Here is a 19,613-nt window from a genome sequence, read left to right as displayed (position 1 = left end):
GTTTCAGCTCTCTTGAATGCTTGATTACAGGTATGAATCTCTGGACTATGTTTTCTTTCTTTTATATTTATTTACTTGTTTGAACTTTTGTTATTTGAGTCTTGGTGTCCCTCTGTAGTTGAAAATGGCCTCACTGTTTCCATCTTTCTGCTTCAGCCTCCTGAGTCCTAAGATTACAGCATGTATCACCACTCCAGTTTACTTCTTTGCATTAATTCATTTTTTTTATTTTCAGTGCTGGTCACAGGACCTAGGCCTTTGTGCAAGCTAATCACCATAGGCCTGCATATCTAGCTCTTTGTATTGTTTGTTTTTAAATGTAGCTCGTGATTGTGGATAATCTTAAATATTTTATTTTTATATAGTTCAATTAAATCATCTTTTTTCTATGCCTTGGGATCTGGGTTATTACTTTTTCCCATTTAAGGGTAGGGCTGAGGGTCTAGCTCAGTGGGTGGAACATATAAAAGATTATTAAGGGGCTGGAGAGATGGCTCAGCGGTTAAGAGCACTGACTGCTCTTCCAGAGGTCCTGAGTTCAAATCCCAGCAACCACATGGTGGCTCACAGCCATCTGTAATGGGATCTGATGCCCTCTTCCAGTGTGTCTGAAGTATACTCATATACATAAAATAAATAAATAAATCTTTTTTTAAAAAAAGATGATGAAGACTTTATTTTGTTCCTTATTTCTTTTTCTGATTTGCAGCCAGGGCTTTGTACATAAGAGACATGGTGTGTGCTCTATTGTGGAACTTTAGCTCCAATCATTTGGTTGTGGTCATAGGACAGCTTTGTGGCATTGGTTCTATCCATCCACCTTCGTGTAGATTCTGGGAATTGAACTTAGATTGTTAGACTGCAAGGTGGGCAGTAAGCACCTTTATTTGCTAAGCCATCTCTTCCTTACTCCACCTCATCCCCTTTGGTTTTTTTTTTTTTAAATATAACCCAAAATTGGCATCAAAATTAAAATCTTCCCTCCTTAACCTCCTGAAGGCTGGAATTATAGGCATGTGACACTACATCTGGCCCTTGAACTTCTTCTCTTATGGTTTAATTTCTTCCATCTACATCTTTGATCCAAGCTGGCATGGTGGTCCATGCCCATAATCCCAGAATTTAAGAGGCAAAGAAAGGACCCCGAGTTTCAAGCTAGTCTTGGCTACATAGTGAGTTCAAAATCAGCCTCAGATAAATACCAAAAAAATAAATAACCAAGTTACAGTGTCTCATGCCTTTAATCCCAGCACTCATCAGGTAAGGCAGTCAGATCTTTGAGATCAAGGCCAGCCTACTCTACAGAGTTCTAGGATAGCAAGGGCTACACACACAGCCCTGTCTCAAAAAAAAGAAAATAAAACCCCAATACAAACAAACAAAAGGTAGATACGTATGTAAGTAAATCATATATGTAAAGAATAGTCATGAGTTTTTACATGTGCATAGATATTTAATAATTAAAGATTTAGTTTCATTTCTGTGTATGTGTTTGCATGTGCGCATACAGATCCCAAAGCAGCTGAAGTTATATGCTGTTGTGAGCCACTGTGTGGGTGATGGGAATCAAACCAGGGTCTTGTGGAAGAGCAGTCAGTGCTCTTAACTGCTGAACCATCTCTTTAGCCCAATATTTAACCTTTTAGATGTAAAATCTAAAACCATTGTTTTCTAAACAATGGTTATTTGAATATAAACAAAATATGTATTTTGTATATTAATTTTATAGCCAGAATCTTTATTAAATTTATGTGTGTCTTTGTGAATGTATGCTTACATGTGTGCCTGTACCCCTGGAAGCCAGAAGTGGGTATCACACCTGGTGAGTGTGAGCCAACTAACATGGATACAGGGACTCGAACTAGGATCCTCTAGAAGGGCAGAAAGTACTCTTAACCACTGAGGCATCTCTCTAGCCCCTGATTTTTTTTTATCATCACATTGCTGTTAGTATTGGGGGTACTGAAGTTAGAACTTAAGCCTTGAATGCGTTGTTAGGAACTGTATACCCTATTTAGTACTTCTAATCTTCCTTTTTTTTTTTTTAACATGATTCATTTACGCTTTGCAGAGTTATTCTCATTGGCCACAAATAATGGTGATTTTTACCTTCATAGGTTTTTTTGTTTGTTTGGTTGGTTGGTTGGTTTGGTTTTGATTTTTGGCATTTCAAGACAGTTTTTCTGTGTCGCCCGACATCCTGGGCCTCACCTTTATGGTTCTTAATGCCTTTCCTTCCTTCCCCTTAACATGATTGTTTTAGCTAATGTCATTAGAATAATGTAGTCTAAGAGTGGTGTCAGTAATAGACATTCTAATGTGTGACTGTTCATGAGTGGAATCTTGTTGCATTCTTGTAATCGGCCTCATTCTTCTTGCTTGACCATGCTCTTTTTTACATCTTTTTTTTTCCTTCAATACTAGATATTAAACCCAGGGTCTTGTAGGTAGGTGGTCTAAGCCATAATAGCGTATTTCCTTTTTAAATGAACATGAATTGGTTCTTTTTTAAATACTTGTTTTTTAAAAACAGTCTCTTATAACCTTGGACTCACTTTGTACCTTGGCTAACCTTGAATTCCTGATCTTCCTACCTGCACCTCTCAAGTGTGTGATTATAGGTATGCACTGCCACGGGTATCATCACCACTGACCCCTGTGTATTAAGCTTTGAGGAGTAAGGTAGTGAGTCCAGCAGGCAGGTTCTATCATTTCCTATAACTTGCCTTTAAGTCATTTAAGGTTTTTTTTTGTGATGTGGGAAAAAGAACCCAGTACCTTTTATGTGGAGGGCATATGCATCACCACTTTATTACATCCACAACCCCAATTTTCTTTAGATGTGTGGTGGGCGAGTCTCACTATGCTGCCTTGGGGTCAAACCTCTTGTCTCAGTACCTTGAGCAACTAAGACTACAGACCTAGTAATTTTTCTCAGTCTGAGATGGAAACCAGCAATTTTCATATATTAGCCAAGTACTCTACTACTGACCTATATCCATAAAATTACTATCAGACTGTAAAGATGGCTCAGCAGTTAAGAGCACTGACTGCTCTTCCAGAGGTCGTGAGTTCAATTCCCAGCAACCACATGGTGGCTCACAACCATCTGTAATGGGATCCAATGCCCTCTTCTGGTGTGTCTGAAGACAGCTACTTATATACATAAAATAAATAAATCTTTAAAGATATTACTATCTTTTAACTCATCAAAGATTTACAATTAAGTCATCTTTGATGTAATTATTTTATAGTTAACTATAGTTAGAGAATTTTTATTTTTAAGTATGCGTATGTGCTTCTGTGTGGTGTGTGTGTGTATGAATACAGAAGTTGGAAGAAGACACTGGAGTTGGATTATAGGCAGTTATGAGCTGCCCAATCTGCGCACCAAATACTCACATCCTTCACAAGAGCTCCACAGTTGGAGTACTTCTAACTGAAGAGCTGTTAGTTCTAGCAAGATGGCTATGAAGTGGATAGTGACGTGCAAAGGGCAGACAGATAGAGTTTTGCAGAGACCTTACCCTGTAGGCTTGGTGGGATCTTGATGAATATTTGGGTGTTTATGTGTTTATTTAGGCAAAATTACTAAAGCAAATGATATGATTGGGTTGATTAACTTTATCATAGATAGTATTCATGTTTGGGTTTTTGGATTGCAGACACATAGCCTATGTAGGGGTGAAGAATTCAGTCAGGAAACTACACCTGATGTACATGTGGACTAGAGGTTAGGAAGGATGGCAGTAAGTGACTTGGCTTTAAAAACCTGTGATAGGGGCTGGAGAGATGGCTCAGCGGTTAAGAGCACCGACTGTTCTTCCCGAGGTCCTGAGTTCAAAATCCCAGCAACCACATGGTGGCTCACAACCATCTGTAATGAAATCTGATGCCCTCTTCTGGTGTGTCTGAAGACAGCTACAATGTACTCATATATAATAAATAAATAAAAAAAAAAAAACCTGTGATAGTTAGCCCATGCAATGAAGTGAGACTGAGGCCGTAGAGAGAGGGTTGTGGGTTGACTTCCATATCTTGAGCTTTTTGGAAAAGATGGTTTTCTAATTCCTATCCTTCTAGAGGTGGTCGTGGTGACAGAACTGGCCGGTATGGAGCTACTGACCGCTCACAGGACGATGGTGGAGAGAACCGCAGCCGAGACCATGATTATAGAGACATGGACTATCGTTCATACCCACGAGAGTATGGCAGTCAGGAAGGCAAGCATGAGTATGACGACTCATCTGAAGAGCAAAGTGCAGAGGTGAGGGCAAGGCCAGGCCTTGGGGGGCAATGCTCCTGAAAGGCCTGTGTGTCTGGCTGCAGCACCAGGTGTAGGTAGCGCTCTGCTCCTGTGCCTTTGGACTACTCAGTTGCTTTGCGTCACCTAGGGGAGGGTCTGTCCCTGATCCCTTCTCTGAGGGCTCTTCTCCTGAGTTGGGTCTCCCTGGCTTTCACACTGCTTGACTCTGTATTTCTCAGGGCTCCTAGCCACTACTTCTTTCCCTTCTTCCCTGTTGTTCAGTTTTGGCCTTGGATTCACTGCAACCTCTATACTGCACCAATTTAGGGAACTCAAAAGGATCTTTTCCATGGGACCTAGTATCTAGGATTGAGAGGACAACCTGAGAACAAAATTATCAACCAATCCATACAACTCTGGGAAGCTAACACTGTTTCTGGTCTTGACAAAACCTCTAGACAGAAAGGAAGGAAAAGATCTTTGGGGAAGTCAGTCCCATGTAGGTAGTTAACCTCTAACCTAAAGGATAAGGCATGATGCTCACTATGAGAGAACCCACATCTGAGGGTTAGAAGCACCCTTGTCTTAGGGAATTTCAGTCTGAGGACCAGTCAGAGACCTAGTGCAAGCACGTAGGCAAGTAGCTCTCTGTCTAGTAGGATAGAAAAGGGTATACTTTTGTAAGCCCAGCCCTGAGGAGAAATTGTATTTAAACTATCTTCTACCTTCTGGGTATTTGAGGGACTATTTGAAGATTCCCCTGGTAAACTACTAGCTTTGTTTGGTTAGCCAGGGCTTACAGGCATCCAGGCTTCTCCATTGCCTGCAATTGAGCAGTATCTTTTAATGTCTCCATGGGTACAGTGGACCTTGTGAATGGACCATTGACAAGTGTAGAACACAACATCCAGTTGTCTGGACCTGTCCCCTACAGGTGGGAGGGTGTAGGGTCATGCCTGACCTGTTTAGTATTGAAATTAGTAGGTTGAATAACAACTAACAACTCAGCAACCACACTCTGTGTGAAGGAAGCTCATAGTAAACAAAGACTTTTCTAGGCCTGAGGACCAAGGACAAAGGGGGAGCATAATGGCCCATGAACTCCTGCTGGCTGCCTCAGGCCCATATCTGAAACTATTTCTGAAACGCTGGCTTGGTTCCAGGGCCCAACCTTAAGCTGGGAACTCTAGGAGACAGGTGTTTTTCAGTGGCACAGTAAACAATTGTACACACACCAGCTGAGCTGCCTAAAGAAGACAGTGAAGGCAAAGTCTAGTTTGCTGACCCCAGGCTAGTTTATCCCAAGGAGGTTTAAGCAGTGTTTTTTGTCAGCCTGCCTTTGGGAGTTCCTCCTCCACACCAGTACTGCCATTCCTTGAAGGCAGCTCCTAAAAGTATCCTGTGGAACATTTGCAGCCTTAAAAAGCCTGAGCCTTTAACCGGAGCCCGCCTGCCCACCCCTGGCTTTCAGAGCCCGCCTGTCTCAGAGAGCCAGCGGCCAACCACTAGGCCCACCCAGACTGACTGCCCGTCTGGTGTCTCTCATCTCATTCTGTCGGCCAGGATTCCTACGAGGCCTCCCCGGGCTCCGAGACTCAGCGTAGGCGGCGGCGGCGGCACAGGCACAGTCCCACTGGCCCGCCAGGCTTCCCCAGAGACGGCGACTATCGGGACCAGGACTATCGGACCGAGCAAGGGGAGGAGGAGGAGGAGGAGGATGAGGAGGAGGAGGAGGAGGAGAAGGCCAGTAACATCGTCATGCTGAGGATGCTGCCACAGGCAGCCACTGAGGATGACGTACGTGCCCCCCCAATGGCCCTGGGCAGGTGGCAAAGCAGGAGTCCAGGCTGGGTCTCCTCCAGGGCCCTCAGCTTCTCTCCACCCATCCTTTGCCACCAACCACAGCACCTTTCCTCTCTTCTCCCCCACCAGCTCCTGTCCCCCAGCACTATCCATCCTCCAGGATGGTCCCATCAGTTCCTGGTCTGGAAGGGAAGAAGGCAGCAGACAGGCTGGCTTGGCCCAGGGGCAGTAGCCGTGGGTGTCCGGTGCTGGTGGGTGTGAGAGAAGAACATCTCTCCTGCACATTCCATTGGCTTTCACCCTTTTTGTATATGTGAATGGAGGCCAGGCCCAGTGTCTGGTATTCTTCATGGCAGAAACCCATGAGAGTGAGATCTTAGGGCCCATGGGCTTTTCTGAACTTCCATATTCCTCCCCTTTTGTCAGCAGTGACAGCCTGGCCACAGCTGCCCATAAGGTGGCTCTTTGATAGCTTCTCAAGCTGTTTGCCTTTGTGACATTCTCTGCCTTCCATCTTCCTCTCTTCACTCGTTTCCTTCTCACGCAGATGTCTTATGGCAAGCTACATTCAAAATGCAAGAGTATTACTCAAGTTAAATTTTGACTATCCTCCCTGATCTTTGGTACCTCTCTCTACCCTCACCCCTAGTCAGTTCTCTACACAGTGCTTCCTTGGAAGCCTGGCAGCTGCCCATTTTCTAACAGTAGTAATCCCACCTAAGAAATGTGAGGGCTTTCAGGATTGGACTGATCGTTGACATTACCCGTGGTTTTATGGCAGGGTAGGCCACATGCCAAGCTGATTGAATCCTCAAAGAGGCTCTTTCTGGAAGGTATACATTGTAGTCAGTCCCACATAGCCCCAATCAGCAAAGTGACTTGCTTCATGTTCCAGCAAGTGGCAGAGTAGAGTTGGGGTCTAAACCTGGACTGCTGGACTCCAGAGTCCAAGTTGATATTTTACAAGTCCTCCCTGATTATTTGCAATCTTGATAAGATTTGTGTATCTTGACTTTTCATCTTCCTACGTACTTATGTGCATAAGACTTAATTTCTTGTTTTTTTTTTTTAACCCGGGTAGAGAGCAGATACCCAGAAGCACAGAGAGAGACTTTTACTGAAAAGTGTCTGGCATAAACTCCCCATTCACCAAAAGAGGTACTGCCAGCCTAGAGACTGCCTCACCTGGGCTCTTAAGTTGCCTCTCTAGTGTTCCTCAGGTTCATTAACTCAGGAAGCTGTCCAGATCAACCATTGTGCTATTTGTCTTTAAATTTCTCCTGACATGGCTGGAATGGCTCCGGCTCCTGTCCTTCCCTGTTTACTGTTTGTGCCATAGGTAGTAGCTTTTAGTACAAGTCACGGGGAGGGAGCAGTTCCTCTGTGATGGGCAAGAATTGTATTCTAGCTTCTATGCTTCATGGCTGCTACTAAGCCTCTTGTCAGATCACCCTGCCCACCATTCCTGATTTGCTGCCTCACTTGCTCTCCTGTTGCCTTTGTGCCCTGGGGGTCATCTTGCTGCCATCTTTTATTCTGTACTATGTTTTCTGTCTTTGTTTGACTCACTTTCTGCAAGTCTAGAACTGGAAGCGAGACTGAATACTAGTGTAGGCTGCAGTTGTTGTTACTGGGAAAGCTTTGAAAGAGGTAGAGGAAGTAGGTGTGTGGGTGTGGATGTGTGTGGGTGTGTGTACATGTGCGTGCATGCTCAAATGTGGGTGTGTGTTTCTTTCATGACCCCTTGGGGCTCAGAGGCCTTGAGTTGGCCTCACATACTCAGCCACTTTCTTTGCTGAACCTATCCCGCTTCTGTATTTTCTGAACAGATCCGTGGCCAGCTGCAGTCCCATGGTGTCCAAGCACGAGAGGTCCGGCTGATGCGGAACAAATCCTCAGGTGAGCTTTCGTTCCCAGTGCCCTCCCCTTCTGATGGCCAGCCTGAGCCTCCAAATCTCCCTCTGCCTCTGCCTCTGCCTCTGCCTCTGCCTCTCCCTCTCTCTTCCCTTCCCTTCCCTATTTCCCTCCTGCTACAGCTGGGAATGGGCAGCTTGCGGGGGTGGGGGTACCCTCTCATCTCTCTCATCCCCTACTCTCACAGCTCCAGCCAGCAGCCTCTACAGGGTTGCTGTCCTGAAGGGGATGCAGCTCTGGGCTGAGCTGACTACTCCCCAGGAGCAAGGTCAGAGCCAGGCTCTGGAAAACCTCTTCTTTGGGACTTTAAGTTTCTGAGGTGGTAACCCTTCCCAGGACATTCATTTCCTCCTCCTTCCTCTGCCCCTTGGTCTCCTCCCCTCTGACAACAACCTCTAACCAAAAGTAGGTCTGACATGAACCCACCCATATGTCCCAAGAAAGGGAGGGCAGGGATGGCTCTCATCGAAAGTGTATCCTAAGGAGCAGCCAGAACTTTCTGGCCTCACCTGTTCCCTCCCTCCCTCTTGCAGGCTGCTTGGAGCTGGCCTGGGGTTTTAGCAGGGTGGGGGGTGTTGTCTCTGCAGGACTACTGCCCAGGCTCCCCAAGGCTGACACAGTGGGGCCTCACTCTGCCTGGGCTTCTCCTTCAATCTCAGTCTCTTTCTCTTTCCTCCTTCTACCTCCTCCATCTCTCCATCCTCCCTTGCCTGTTTCCCTATACTATTCCATCCTCCCATGCACCCTGTCGGTGATTCTTTTGGAGATCAAGCATGCCCCTCCAGACCCCCACATCTAAAACCTCCTTTCATGACTGTCTGAAAGAGTTACTTTCCTACAACCTTAAGCCTCAAGCCCTTTCTCAGCCCTGGCCAGGCCTGGAGTCTGTGTCAGTGACATGTAGGTCTTGCTCTGCTTTACTCTACTTGTATCACTCACAGAATCTGTGTTTCTTTCCCTAAGGAGGCGTCCCAGGTATGGCCTCTCAGTGACTTTGGACATTTCTTCTAGGTACCTGCTGACTCTTACCTATAACATCCTCTTGGCCAGCTCCAGCCACCATCTGCCTATTTAGGAGAACCTTGATTGTCAGTGGCTATGGTCTCCCCACTGTGGCACTGAAGTGAATCCCTAGCGATTATCATCCCCTTCCCCTACACCAAGGTTAAGCTGAGATTGTGTTCCTAACCACCCCTAGTTTCCTATATGTTGGCTGGGAACCCCCAATAGCCTCATAGACCAGCTTAGCCTGGCTTCTCTTTTGCTCTTTTTATTAAACACCTGTTTCAAGACGCCTCCTGGCCTTGCTTTAGGCTTGTCCATGAGTTGTTTACTCTGGACTATATGGAGTCAAAGCAACCTCTTCTAGAGACAGATCTCTGCTTGTATCCCTTCCCTCTCAGTTCTCCATCTGTTACCCCAAGTTAACTAGACTGCCTGAGACCCATCTCATTACACACTTACACTGATCTGACTCATGCTTTCATTTTCTTCCCTCCCCTTTTCCCTCTTTCCTGCCCTTCCCCACCATCTACCTTGACTCCTGCCTTCCCTGTTCTTTCTCTCATCACTTTTTCTCTTCCTTTCTCCTCTTCCCCCTTTCCCTCTCTGCCCCTGGTCCTCTCCCCTCGGGTTCTGCCCCCGGGAACGCCGTGTGTCCAAAGCTGTTGACTAACCCACTGCGTCTGTATCTGAATGCTGTCTCCAGGTCAGAGCCGGGGCTTCGCCTTCGTCGAGTTTAGTCACTTGCAGGACGCTACACGATGGATGGAAGCCAATCAGGTTGCTTTGCCGCACTTGAACCCCCCCCCAAACAAATACTACTTTATAATCGAGCGCTCCCCATCGCCTGAATCTTATGGACACAGTTCCCTGCCCTGTGTCCCATACCCCTGCCCCTTTCTCCCCCCCTCCTGACCCCCACTATTTCCTCTTCCCATCTCTCACTACCCACTGGGCTTCCCATTTGGGGCCCAGTCTCAACACCATCCCCTGGCCCCCTTCCTACTGCCAGGCACCAGCGCTCCCTCACCTCTCCTGGCTGAGCTTTCAGAGAAAGAACTGCCAGGGGGTTCCTTTCCTAGCTTCCCACACCCCAGCAGGACCCTTTTGCTCCCGAGTCAGCAGAGCCAGAACTTGGTTATGCTCTCAGGACCACTGGAAGTCCTGTCACTGGGGGAACACAGATGTTGGCACATAAACTAGCAAGACTTGTTTTGCCAGTTCTCTCCTGCATGTGAATTTGGCCCTCTGAGTTCCATGCAGAGGGACAGCACTACTTTTGGTTGAAAGTTCCAGTCAAGTATGATAGTTTTATTGACACCCTGGGCTCAATTCACTGGCCCCTCCCATTCACAGCACCCTCCCCACCCACAGGAGGCTCCACCTCTACCTTCTCAATAATGAACTGTGCTCTGTCAGCAGTAGAGGGAGCTGGCTCCCCTAGCCTGGCACTAGGTCCCAACTCAACTGCGTTGGGACCTTCTAAGACTCAAGAGTCTAACCTGGCTACCCAACCTTATCCTGTCACTGGTATAGAGCACTAGAGAGAAGTGTTAGGGGAGGAAGGGGCAGCCATGGTGAAGTGGAGGGTCCTGGCAGAGGCAGCCCTGTGGCCGGCTCTGTGGGTCGGGTCAATAGGCTAGTGCGGTAGGCCCAGGACCCGGCCAGCCTTGGGAAGGTGGCCTCATGGCGGGAAATCTCCGTCTATTAAATTGGCTTTCTTTTTCCCCTTCTCCAGCATTAGCGCTCGTGCGCTCTTTCTCTTTTTCTCTCCCTTCCTCTCTCTTCCCTGCCCATCTCCCCTCATTCCTAGTATAGCCTGTATAGTGCTGGCCCTGGGTATGGCCTGGCACTGTCAAGGGCCAACTTGGGGTGCATTCCCAACTCAACAGTCGTTGGTCAACCAAGTACTATGTGCCTGACTGTGTGTGTGTGTGTGTGTGTGTGTGTGTGTGTGTGTGTACACACGTGCGCGCATGCACACGTGTGCTCGTGCAAACGCGCATTTGTGCGTGCATTTGTGCATGTGTGTCCGTGTGCGTGTATGTATGTGTGTGCACTCATGTGCATATATGTGTATGTGTATGCACCTGTGTGTGTGCCTGTGAGTAAACAGCAAACAGCTGCGCCCTGAGAGCTGTGGCGCTTTCCTTCCCTCGCTCCCCCCATCCCTCCCTCCGTTCCTTCTTCCCTCCATCAGTTCTCCAAACTCCCTTCATTCCCTGTCCCTCATCCATCCAGCTGAAGGGCTCGCTCACTCTTTTCTCCTTTGCTGAAACGGTATGTGGGGCACTGCTACCTAGGTCTTACTGTGTTCTGCTTTTTCCCACAGCATTCCCTCAACATCCTGGGCCAGAAGGTATCCATGCATTACAGCGACCCCAAGCCCAAGATCAATGAGGACTGGCTGTGTAATAAGGTACAGGGGTGGATGGGTAACCAGTGCTGGGGAGAAAGTCAGCTCCAGCAGCAGCAACAGCTTATTCAGTCAGAGAAAGTGTAGTCTTGGAGACAGGCTATCTAACCCCAGTCATTTAGGCTCTGTCCTCATCAAACACAGCCTTGCCTAAAGCTCCAATTGAATTGAAAGAAATAATAGCATAAGTGACAGCACAAGACACACACATTGTATAGGACATGGGCTTCAGAGCCATGGTGCTTGTAGACTGTCTCAGGTCTGCCTTGATGCTGGTCAAGGTGCTTTTCCTATCCCTATATCACTTTTCTCATCCTAAGTGAGTAAACGCTAATTAGGTGTTGAGAGAATGAAATGTGGATGGGAAAGTAACACATAAAAAGCCTTCTGGCCCACATTCAAGTCTGTAAGTGGTTGCCGTTACCTTTGAAAAGAAGCAGAATGTTCTGAGGGTAACTCAGCCTTGATACAGAAGGTCCCTGCAGGTTGTCTCATCATCACCATATTCCCTAAAAATGAAACGAAGGCTCAGGTGGAACCATGCATGAGCTTTTAGCTCACAGGGCCACCTCCTTCCTTAGGTGGCCTTAGGTCTGCCCTGAGGTCAGCATTGTGATTCTACAGCCCCATCTCCTGGGGCTATCTATAGTCTTTTTTTTTAAAGATTTATTCATTTATTATATATAAGTACACTGAAGAGGGGATCGGATCCCATTACAGATGGTTGTGAGCCACCATGTGGTTGCTGGGATTTGAACTCAGGACCTCTGGAAGAGCAGTTGGTGCTCTTAACCGCTGAGCCATCTCCCCAGCCCTATCTATAGTCTGAGGAAAGCTGAAAGCTAGTGGAGGACCCTGTGTTCTCCCTGATGAGTCTGGTTAGTGGGAGAGTGGTATCTGTCATCTTTATATAGGTGCTCAGCCTTTCTGGAGGGAGAAGGACAAAATGATACTGATACTTTATCTTTTTTCATATTTTCCTTGAAGCTGGTGTTTGCTTTGTGTTCTCCTTTTCGTTCTACATGTCTTTCAGTTACCAGATCCTGTCACTTGCATTTCAGAATAGTCACTTTCCTTTGCTATTCTTAGAGTTCTTGCCAATTCCTAACCCTCCCATCTAGTTCCCACAGAGCCCTTTTGTTATGTTAGCCTCACCCCTTTCTCCACCTTTACTTGTAGCTCTGACTGTCCCTTACATTCTCTGCCTAAAATTACTAGTTTTTAGCATAAGTCTCTCCTTTAACTGTCACCGTCTTCTCTTGCCAGCCTTGGTTTTTCTCTCTCTACATGCCCCTCCCCACCACCACCACCCCCAGCTATAGAAAGTCTCTTAGTCCCTCCGAGCAAGACTAAACCTCTGGATTTCCCAGCTCTAACCTCCCTGCTTCTATGAAGCCCAGCTCAATAAGCTGTGGCCTTTTCAACCCATTCTCTGCCCCTAACTCCTGTCAGTGCAGTTGAAACAGACTGCCCTGAACATATGTTGTTGGGCCTGACACAGTAGTAGTGCTTAGTAACTGACTGGAACAGAGATAGAATGTCATGGAAGCTGAACAAGGTCTTTGGTAGCTGGAATGTCTAAGAAGAAAAAAGCTGAAAGTAGCAGAATTCAGCCTAGGCCTAGCAATAAGGAAGGAAATGAATCTGACTAAAAGAGGCTGGTTTTCCTTAGGAAACAGTGAAAGTTTCTGGTAGGTAAGCAGTCTCAGGAAGAAGGGACTGTGAGATAACATGCTGAGAGTTGATAGTCCCAAGAAGATAGATAGAGAAGGGAGGCAACTGCTATAGCATGTGAAAATTGCTGATTGCTGAAGAAGGAAGGTTGGTGCTGGGAACCAGTTGTCAGAGGTTTATAGGATCGAAGATAATAAAGTTCCAAAACTTGTGCCACCCCTGACCTTCAAAGTTCCCTTCCTCGAGATTATTATGTTGTTAACTCCCCCTGGCCTATGCCTCACAGTGTGGTGTCCAGAACTTCAAGCGCCGAGAGAAGTGCTTCAAATGCGGTGTGCCCAAATCAGGTGAGCTACTACATGGGAGTGGCAAGAGGCATGAAGGCCAGTGAGGGCTGGGGAGTATGACCAGCCGTGCATCCTCCACCTTTGTCATCAGCATATCTCCCACCATTCCTGACAGAAGCAGAGCAGAAGCTACCCCTTGGCACTCGACTGGATCAGCAGGCACTACCGTTGGGTGGGCGGGAGCTAAGCCAGGGCCTACTCCCACTGCCGCAGCCCTACCAGGCCCAGGGAGTGCTGACCTCGCAAGCCTTGTCACAGGGCTCAGAGCCAAGCTCCGAGAATGCCAATGACAGTGAGTCAGTTGTTCTTTCCCCCTTCCTTTATACCCTAGGGCATCTGGTATGGGACCTCTGAGGCCAAAGAAATGGTAATGAACAGTGCTTGATCCTTATTGAGGGAGAGTGTTTGTACCTGGTGTGGGGATAGATATATGCTAGAGAGAGAGAGCAGAGGGAGGAACTGTCCACACACTGATTTTAGGGCTATTTGAGAGGGTTCCTGTAGTTGAGAGACTGCTGACACCTGGGCTGACAAGCAGAGTTTATTCAAGAGGAAGAGTGAGAGGAAGCAAAGGGTACATGAGTACAGAAACAAGAGAACAGGAAGCAACAGGGATCTCTAAGTAGGCCTGAACAGACTATCAGAGGTGCTTCCTAACACTGGACCCTTTCCCACAGCCATTATTTTACGCAACCTGAACCCACACAGCACTATGGATTCCATCCTCGGGGCCCTAGCACCCTATGCGGTGCTGTCCTCTTCCAATGTTCGTGTTATCAAGGACAAGCAGACCCAGCTGAACCGAGGCTTCGCCTTCATCCAGCTCTCCACCATCGTGGTGAGGGCGGCACAGGGGGGGGGCCGGGCAACCATGGTCCCGGCCCCCAGGGTAGGGAGGGGGGACCTTTACCCCACCCTCACCGCGGTCCCAGTCTGGAAATGGGGCAATGGAGCCGGGGGGCCTCCCCGGGCCTGACCCTTCGGTCCCTGCCACCTCTCCACCCATAGGAAGCAGCCCAGCTGCTACAGATCCTTCAGGCCCTACACCCTCCGCTCACCATCGATGGCAAGACCATCAACGTGGAGTTTGCCAAGGGCTCTAAGAGGTCAGAGCCCCACCTAAGCTCCCTCACAGCTCCCCCCATCTCCCTGCCCCCACCCCTCTTATACCTTGGGGGTCCCTGTTTCACAGTATCCCCCTAGCCCACCCCACCCCCGTGTACCTTGGGGGTCCCTGTTTCAATTCCAGTTTCTACTGTCCTCCCCAGGGATATGGCCTCCAATGAAGGCAGTCGCATCAATGCTGCCTCTGTGGCCAGCACTGCCATTGCTGCTGCCCAGTGGGCAATCTCACAGGTACTTGGCCTCTGCCCCCATCACCCTGGCATCTAACTTTCTTAACCCTTCTGTATTCTTTCTGCAAACAACAAAGTAGACTTGTTAACAAACTGTTGTGCCCTGTTACAAGTGTTGTAGGCTTTCCTACCTTTACTCAGTTACTCCTGCCTTTCTAGATCCATCCCTACTCCATCCCTTCTGTCATTCCCAGTCACTTGTTAGACTTTTTTTCTTCTTTAAGATTTGTTTTTACTTTATTTTTATGTGTATGAGTGTTTTGCCTGTACCTATGCATGTGCACCATGTGTATGTGCAGTGCCTGCAGAAGTCAAAAGAGGGTGTCTGATCCCTTCAACCTAGATTTTTGAATGCTTGGAATAACCATATAGGTGCTGGGAACTGAACCTGTCTTCTGAGTCCTCTCTCCATCCCTGTCTCCTGCACTTTTCTTGCTAGCATTCCCTGGGTTGGTTGTCTATGCTGTTGGGGAGTACTTTTTTTTTAATTGTTCTCAGTTGGTCTAATATGTTGCATATTCTTTGAGTGTGTGTGTGTGTGATTCATCGTTTAAGTATATGTGCCATGAATAAAAAGGAATTTATAAGTATCTAAAAAGTACTTTGGGAGCCAGATAGAGTGATAAACACCTGTAATCCCAGTTCTTATGAGGTAGAGGCAGGAGGATTGCCAAAGTCCCAGGCCAGCATGGGCTACATAGGTGTAGGTGGGGGGGGGGTAAAGGAAAACAAAAGGGAAGAGATTAAGAGTGTCTTGCTTGGTATGAGGAGTAAATAACACATGTACCTTATCAGTATCAGTCTAGTGTACATTTGGACATGTAGCCTTTTCCTGTCTCTTTTCTTGTGACTGTTCTCTTATGACCAGGACCCCTTGATTTTTACTTAAGACTACATGCTTTTCTGTCAGGTAGAAATCCTAGCTCCACATGTAGGGACGGGTACTTTTAGCAGATTTCTTTATTTATGTTCCCTCCTGATCTAATGATCTCTCTTCTGCCCCTCAGGCCTCCCAGGGTGGGGAGAGTACCTGGGCTGCCCCCGAGGAGCCACCAGTTGACTACAGCTACTACCAACAGGATGAGGGCTATGGCAGCAGCCAGGGAACAGATTCCCTCTATGCCCATGGCTACCTTAAGAATACCAAGGGCCCTGGCATGACTGGGACCAAAGGGGACACATCTGGAGCAGGTGAGCCTCATCCTCTCTTGCTGAGCCTAATTGTGGGGCCTAGAGGCCATATGCTCTGACATTCATGGGCATTCATTCTCCTTGGTTTTCTTTTCAGGTCCTGAGACCTCCCTTGAGGGTGGGACAGACTCTGTGTCACTGCAGGCTTTCTCTCGAGCCCAGCCTGGTGCTGCCCCTGGACTCTATCAGCAATCAGCTGAGGGGAGCAGTGGCCAGGGCACTGCTACCAACAGCCAGGTGAGAATGGCATTGGTACTCTGGGGAGGCTGGTAGGCTGGCAAGGTGCATCCTGAGTGGGCAGGGTGGTATTAACAGACACTGAGTCCTGTTCCCTTATGTGACCCATGAGTAGTCATATACCATCATGTCACCTGCTGTGCTCAAGTCTGAGCTCCAGAGCCCTACTCATCCCAGCTCTGCCTTACCACCGGCCACCAGTCCCACTGCCCCAGAGTCCTACAGCCAGTACCGTGAGTATCCATAGCCTGTGGGTAAGGGTATGGACTTCTCTAAACAGAGAGGAATTCCACAACCTTGCCTTTGCTCCCCACAGCTGTTCCTGATGTCTCTACTTACCAATATGATGAGACATCTGGCTACTACTATGACCCCCAGACTGGTCTATACTATGATCCCAACTCCCAGGTAAGTGATAGGGTAGCTTAGGGAAAACTGGAGTGTGGCTTTGTGGTAGCTACCTCTACACATACTTCCTCACATCCCCTCTTCCCATTCTCTCCTTCAGTATTACTACAATGCTCAGAGTCAGCAGTACCTATACTGGGATGGGGAGCGGCGGACCTACATACCTGCCTTGGAGCAGTCTGCTGATGGACATAAGGACACAGGGGCATCATCAAAGGAGGGAAAAGAGAAAAAAGAGAAGCATAAGACGAAGACGGCCCAACAGGTGACCTTCCAGCCATCATCTGGTTGTTTGGAGTCTATGTTCTGTCACTTTTTGCTCTCACCTGCTTTAGAAAGAAGGGTGGTGGGTAGGTATGGACAGGGATAGTAACTGTTTCAGATAGACAGTACTCCTGAGCTAGATCTCTTTTGAGGGTACTATAGCAGGACCATCTGAGTGAACTCTGACAGCGTTTCTCTATCCTACAAAGGAACCTTCATGCTGGTGGTAGATGTGTATTGATCCCAGAGAAATTCTCATACCCTATAAGGAGTTGAGTAGGAGAAGAAACACTGCAGGGTTTTCTAGTAGAGAAAAATTAGAAGGAACCTCAGTCTCTGTGGAGAAAAGGTATGGCATTGAAGCAAACAATAAATATTCTCTCCACCTGATTCTCAAAATGTTTCATGCCCCAGGAAAACCACAAAACATTAATGTGACATGATGTCACATGCCTTAGTTAGGTTTCTGTTGCTGTGACAATCACTGACCAAAAAAAGCAGTATGGGTATGAAAGTGTTGATTCCATCATAAAGGAAAGTCAAAGGAGGTACAGATTTGAAGCTACAGAGCAGGAAGGGTTCTTGCTGCAGGGGCCATGGGTGAGAAAGTAGAGAGCCAAGCTTGAGGAATTCTGGAAACTGTAACCTCAACCCTTAACCCCTAGATTGCCAAGGACATGGAGCGGTGGGCCCGCAGTCTCAACAAGCAAAAAGAAAACTTCAAAAACAGCTTCCAGCCTATTAGTGCTCTACGAGATGATGAAAGGCGGGAATCAGCCACTGCAGATGCAGGCTATGCCATCCTTGAGAAGAAGGTATATTGTAACTATCCATCTGTACCCCACCATTCTTTAGGTTCTCTTACCATTCTTTAGGGTTCTCTGTGGAGCTTTGAATTTCTGTTTCTTCTGCCTCAGGGAGCACTAGCTGAAAGACAGCACACCAGCATGGATCTCCCAAAGTTGGCCAGTGATGACCGCCCTGTAAGTTTCAGGACAAAAGGGGTAGGGGTCCCTGATCTTAGCAGGTGTGACTGACTGCCCACCCTTACCCTCTACAGAGCCCACCTCGAGGGCTGGTGGCAGCCTATAGTGGAGAGAGTGACAGTGAGGAGGAGCAGGAGCGAGGGGGTCCTGAGCGGGAAGAAAAGCTCACAGACTGGCAGAAGCTAGCCTGTCTGCTCTGCCGCCGCCAGTTTCCCAGCAAGGAGGCGCTCATCCGGCACCAGCAGCTCTCTGGACTCCACAAGGTGATTGAGGAGAGAGTTGGTAGGATAGCCCGTGTCTAGCCCAGCCGAGCCTAGTTGCTTTACTCTATCCTGTCCCCCTTTACAGCAAAACCTTGAGATTCATCGACGGGCCCACTTGTCAGAAAATGAATTGGAAGCACTAGAAAAGAATGACATGGAGGTAAGATGTGACCCACTCATTGGCTCCATCTTGTCTGTCCCCTCCCAAGTTCCTGTTCCTCCAGCCAGTGGGACTTGAAAGTTCCTTAGCCCTCTATTGCTGTGAGGCTTCTTCCTAGTTCCCGTTCCATCATGTCCTGACCCTCAGGATCAAGGACCAGGCCAGACAAAGAGACTTGCATGGCCCCTTACCCATCCATGTTTGTGTTTGCTGAAAATAACAGCCAATTCCAACATCTTCACATGCGTAAATTTGTAGCAAATGAAGTATCGAGACCGTGCAGCTGAACGCAGAGAGAAGTATGGTATCCCTGAGCCACCAGAGCCCAAACGGAGGAAGTACGGTGGCATATCTACAGCCTCTGTGTGAGTGCAGGGCCAGGTACCAGGTAAGGTGGGGTTGCTGCTGGCAGACCACTAACACTATATGCTGTTCCCTGCAGGGACTTTGAACAGCCCACTCGGGATGGATTAGGCAGTGACAACATTGGTAGTCGAATGCTCCAGGCCATGGGCTGGAAAGAAGGCAGTGGTCTGGGCCGCAAGAAGCAGGGCATTGTGACACCCATTGAAGTGAGTCTCTATGAGCCCTTCTCATCCCCAACAACTTCCAGTGCACTTCTACCAGCCTGACTAAACCTGCTTCCCTTACACAGGCCCAAACACGTGTTCGAGGTTCTGGCCTGGGTGCCCGGGGAAGTTCCTATGGGGTCACCTCAACAGAATCCTACAAGGAGACACTGCACAAGACAATGGTGACCCGCTTCAATGAAGCCCAGTGAACAACTTTGAAAGCAGTTTCTACAGACAAGGGGTATTCATCCAGGGACAGAGAAGATGAGGTCTGGAATGGTCTGAGGAAGGCTCTTCTATCTACCAGCCTGCTGCCCAACCAGAGAGGCCCTCACCAAATTAGACTTGGAGTTGCTGACTTTTGCTGGGAAATTGGGCTCAAATCATGTTTCTTTTGTAATAAAATCTAAAAAGCCTGCATCTTCCATTACTACTTTCTCATGTTTTTTCCACAGGCACAGAGTGCATAAACAGCTATTAGGCTAGGCTGGATGGCAGTGGTGACTATAAATACCTGTCAAATATCTAGCCAGCAACCCCAACTGGCAAGGTTCTTGTTATGGGCCATCCCTTGTCAGAGACCTGAAGTTGGTTCAGAACCTGCATTGGGAATCTGCAGTCCTCTAGCCTCACTTAACCCTTACCTGCTCTTAGCCTGTGGTGCCTAAATTCAGCTTTGCCATTCTGGGCTGGAGACATTTCAGGCATCTCTATGTAAAACACAGTAGGTTATTAAGTCCTGGTTGTCCTTATACCCTCAACATGTTGATGACCC

General features: G+C 47.8%; 1 protein-coding gene across 6 annotated transcripts in view; it reads left to right on the top strand.

The window, feature by feature from the left end:
• Rbm10 (RNA binding motif protein 10) overlaps positions 1-19,267 on the top strand; it is a 32,147-nt gene extending 12,880 nt beyond the window's left edge. Inside the window, exons 2-23 of one of the 6 annotated variants that reach the window (XM_063280282.1) lie at positions 4,084-4,267; positions 5,810-6,043; positions 7,879-7,948; positions 9,672-9,745; positions 11,298-11,384; positions 13,342-13,402; positions 13,518-13,694; positions 14,080-14,237; positions 14,411-14,508; positions 14,671-14,758; positions 15,765-15,948; positions 16,046-16,185; positions 16,301-16,418; positions 16,502-16,593; positions 16,694-16,858; positions 17,523-17,672; positions 17,775-17,840; positions 17,918-18,106; positions 18,192-18,266; positions 18,525-18,631; positions 18,709-18,838; positions 18,922-19,258. In XM_063280282.1, coding sequence (XP_063136352.1) covers positions 4,084-4,267; positions 5,810-6,043; positions 7,879-7,948; positions 9,672-9,745; positions 11,298-11,384; positions 13,342-13,402; positions 13,518-13,694; positions 14,080-14,237; positions 14,411-14,508; positions 14,671-14,758; positions 15,765-15,948; positions 16,046-16,185; positions 16,301-16,418; positions 16,502-16,593; positions 16,694-16,858; positions 17,523-17,672; positions 17,775-17,840; positions 17,918-18,106; positions 18,192-18,266; positions 18,525-18,631; positions 18,709-18,838; positions 18,922-19,047 — 2,773 coding nt within the window. In that variant the 3' untranslated portion in view covers positions 19,048-19,258. Of the gene's footprint in view, positions 1-4,083; positions 4,268-5,809; positions 6,044-6,227; positions 6,301-7,878; positions 7,949-9,671; positions 9,746-11,297; positions 11,385-13,341; positions 13,403-13,517; positions 13,695-14,079; positions 14,241-14,410; positions 14,509-14,670; positions 14,759-15,764; positions 15,949-16,045; positions 16,186-16,300; positions 16,419-16,501; positions 16,594-16,693; positions 16,859-17,522; positions 17,673-17,774; positions 17,841-17,917; positions 18,107-18,191; positions 18,267-18,524; positions 18,632-18,708; positions 18,839-18,921 lie in introns of those variants that run through there. The other 5 variants (XM_063280281.1, NM_152861.5, NM_001414396.1 and 2 more) reach the window with 5 other exon arrangements.
• Positions 19,268-19,613: the final 346 nt, after the last annotated feature.

This window comes from Rattus norvegicus, chromosome X (assembly GCF_036323735.1).
Source record: "Rattus norvegicus strain BN/NHsdMcwi chromosome X, GRCr8, whole genome shotgun sequence".
In the NCBI taxonomy this organism is placed as follows: Eukaryota; Metazoa; Chordata; class Mammalia; order Rodentia; family Muridae; genus Rattus; species Rattus norvegicus.
Note: the sequence above shows the minus strand (reverse complement) of the source record. Positions and strands in the feature narration are given on the sequence as shown.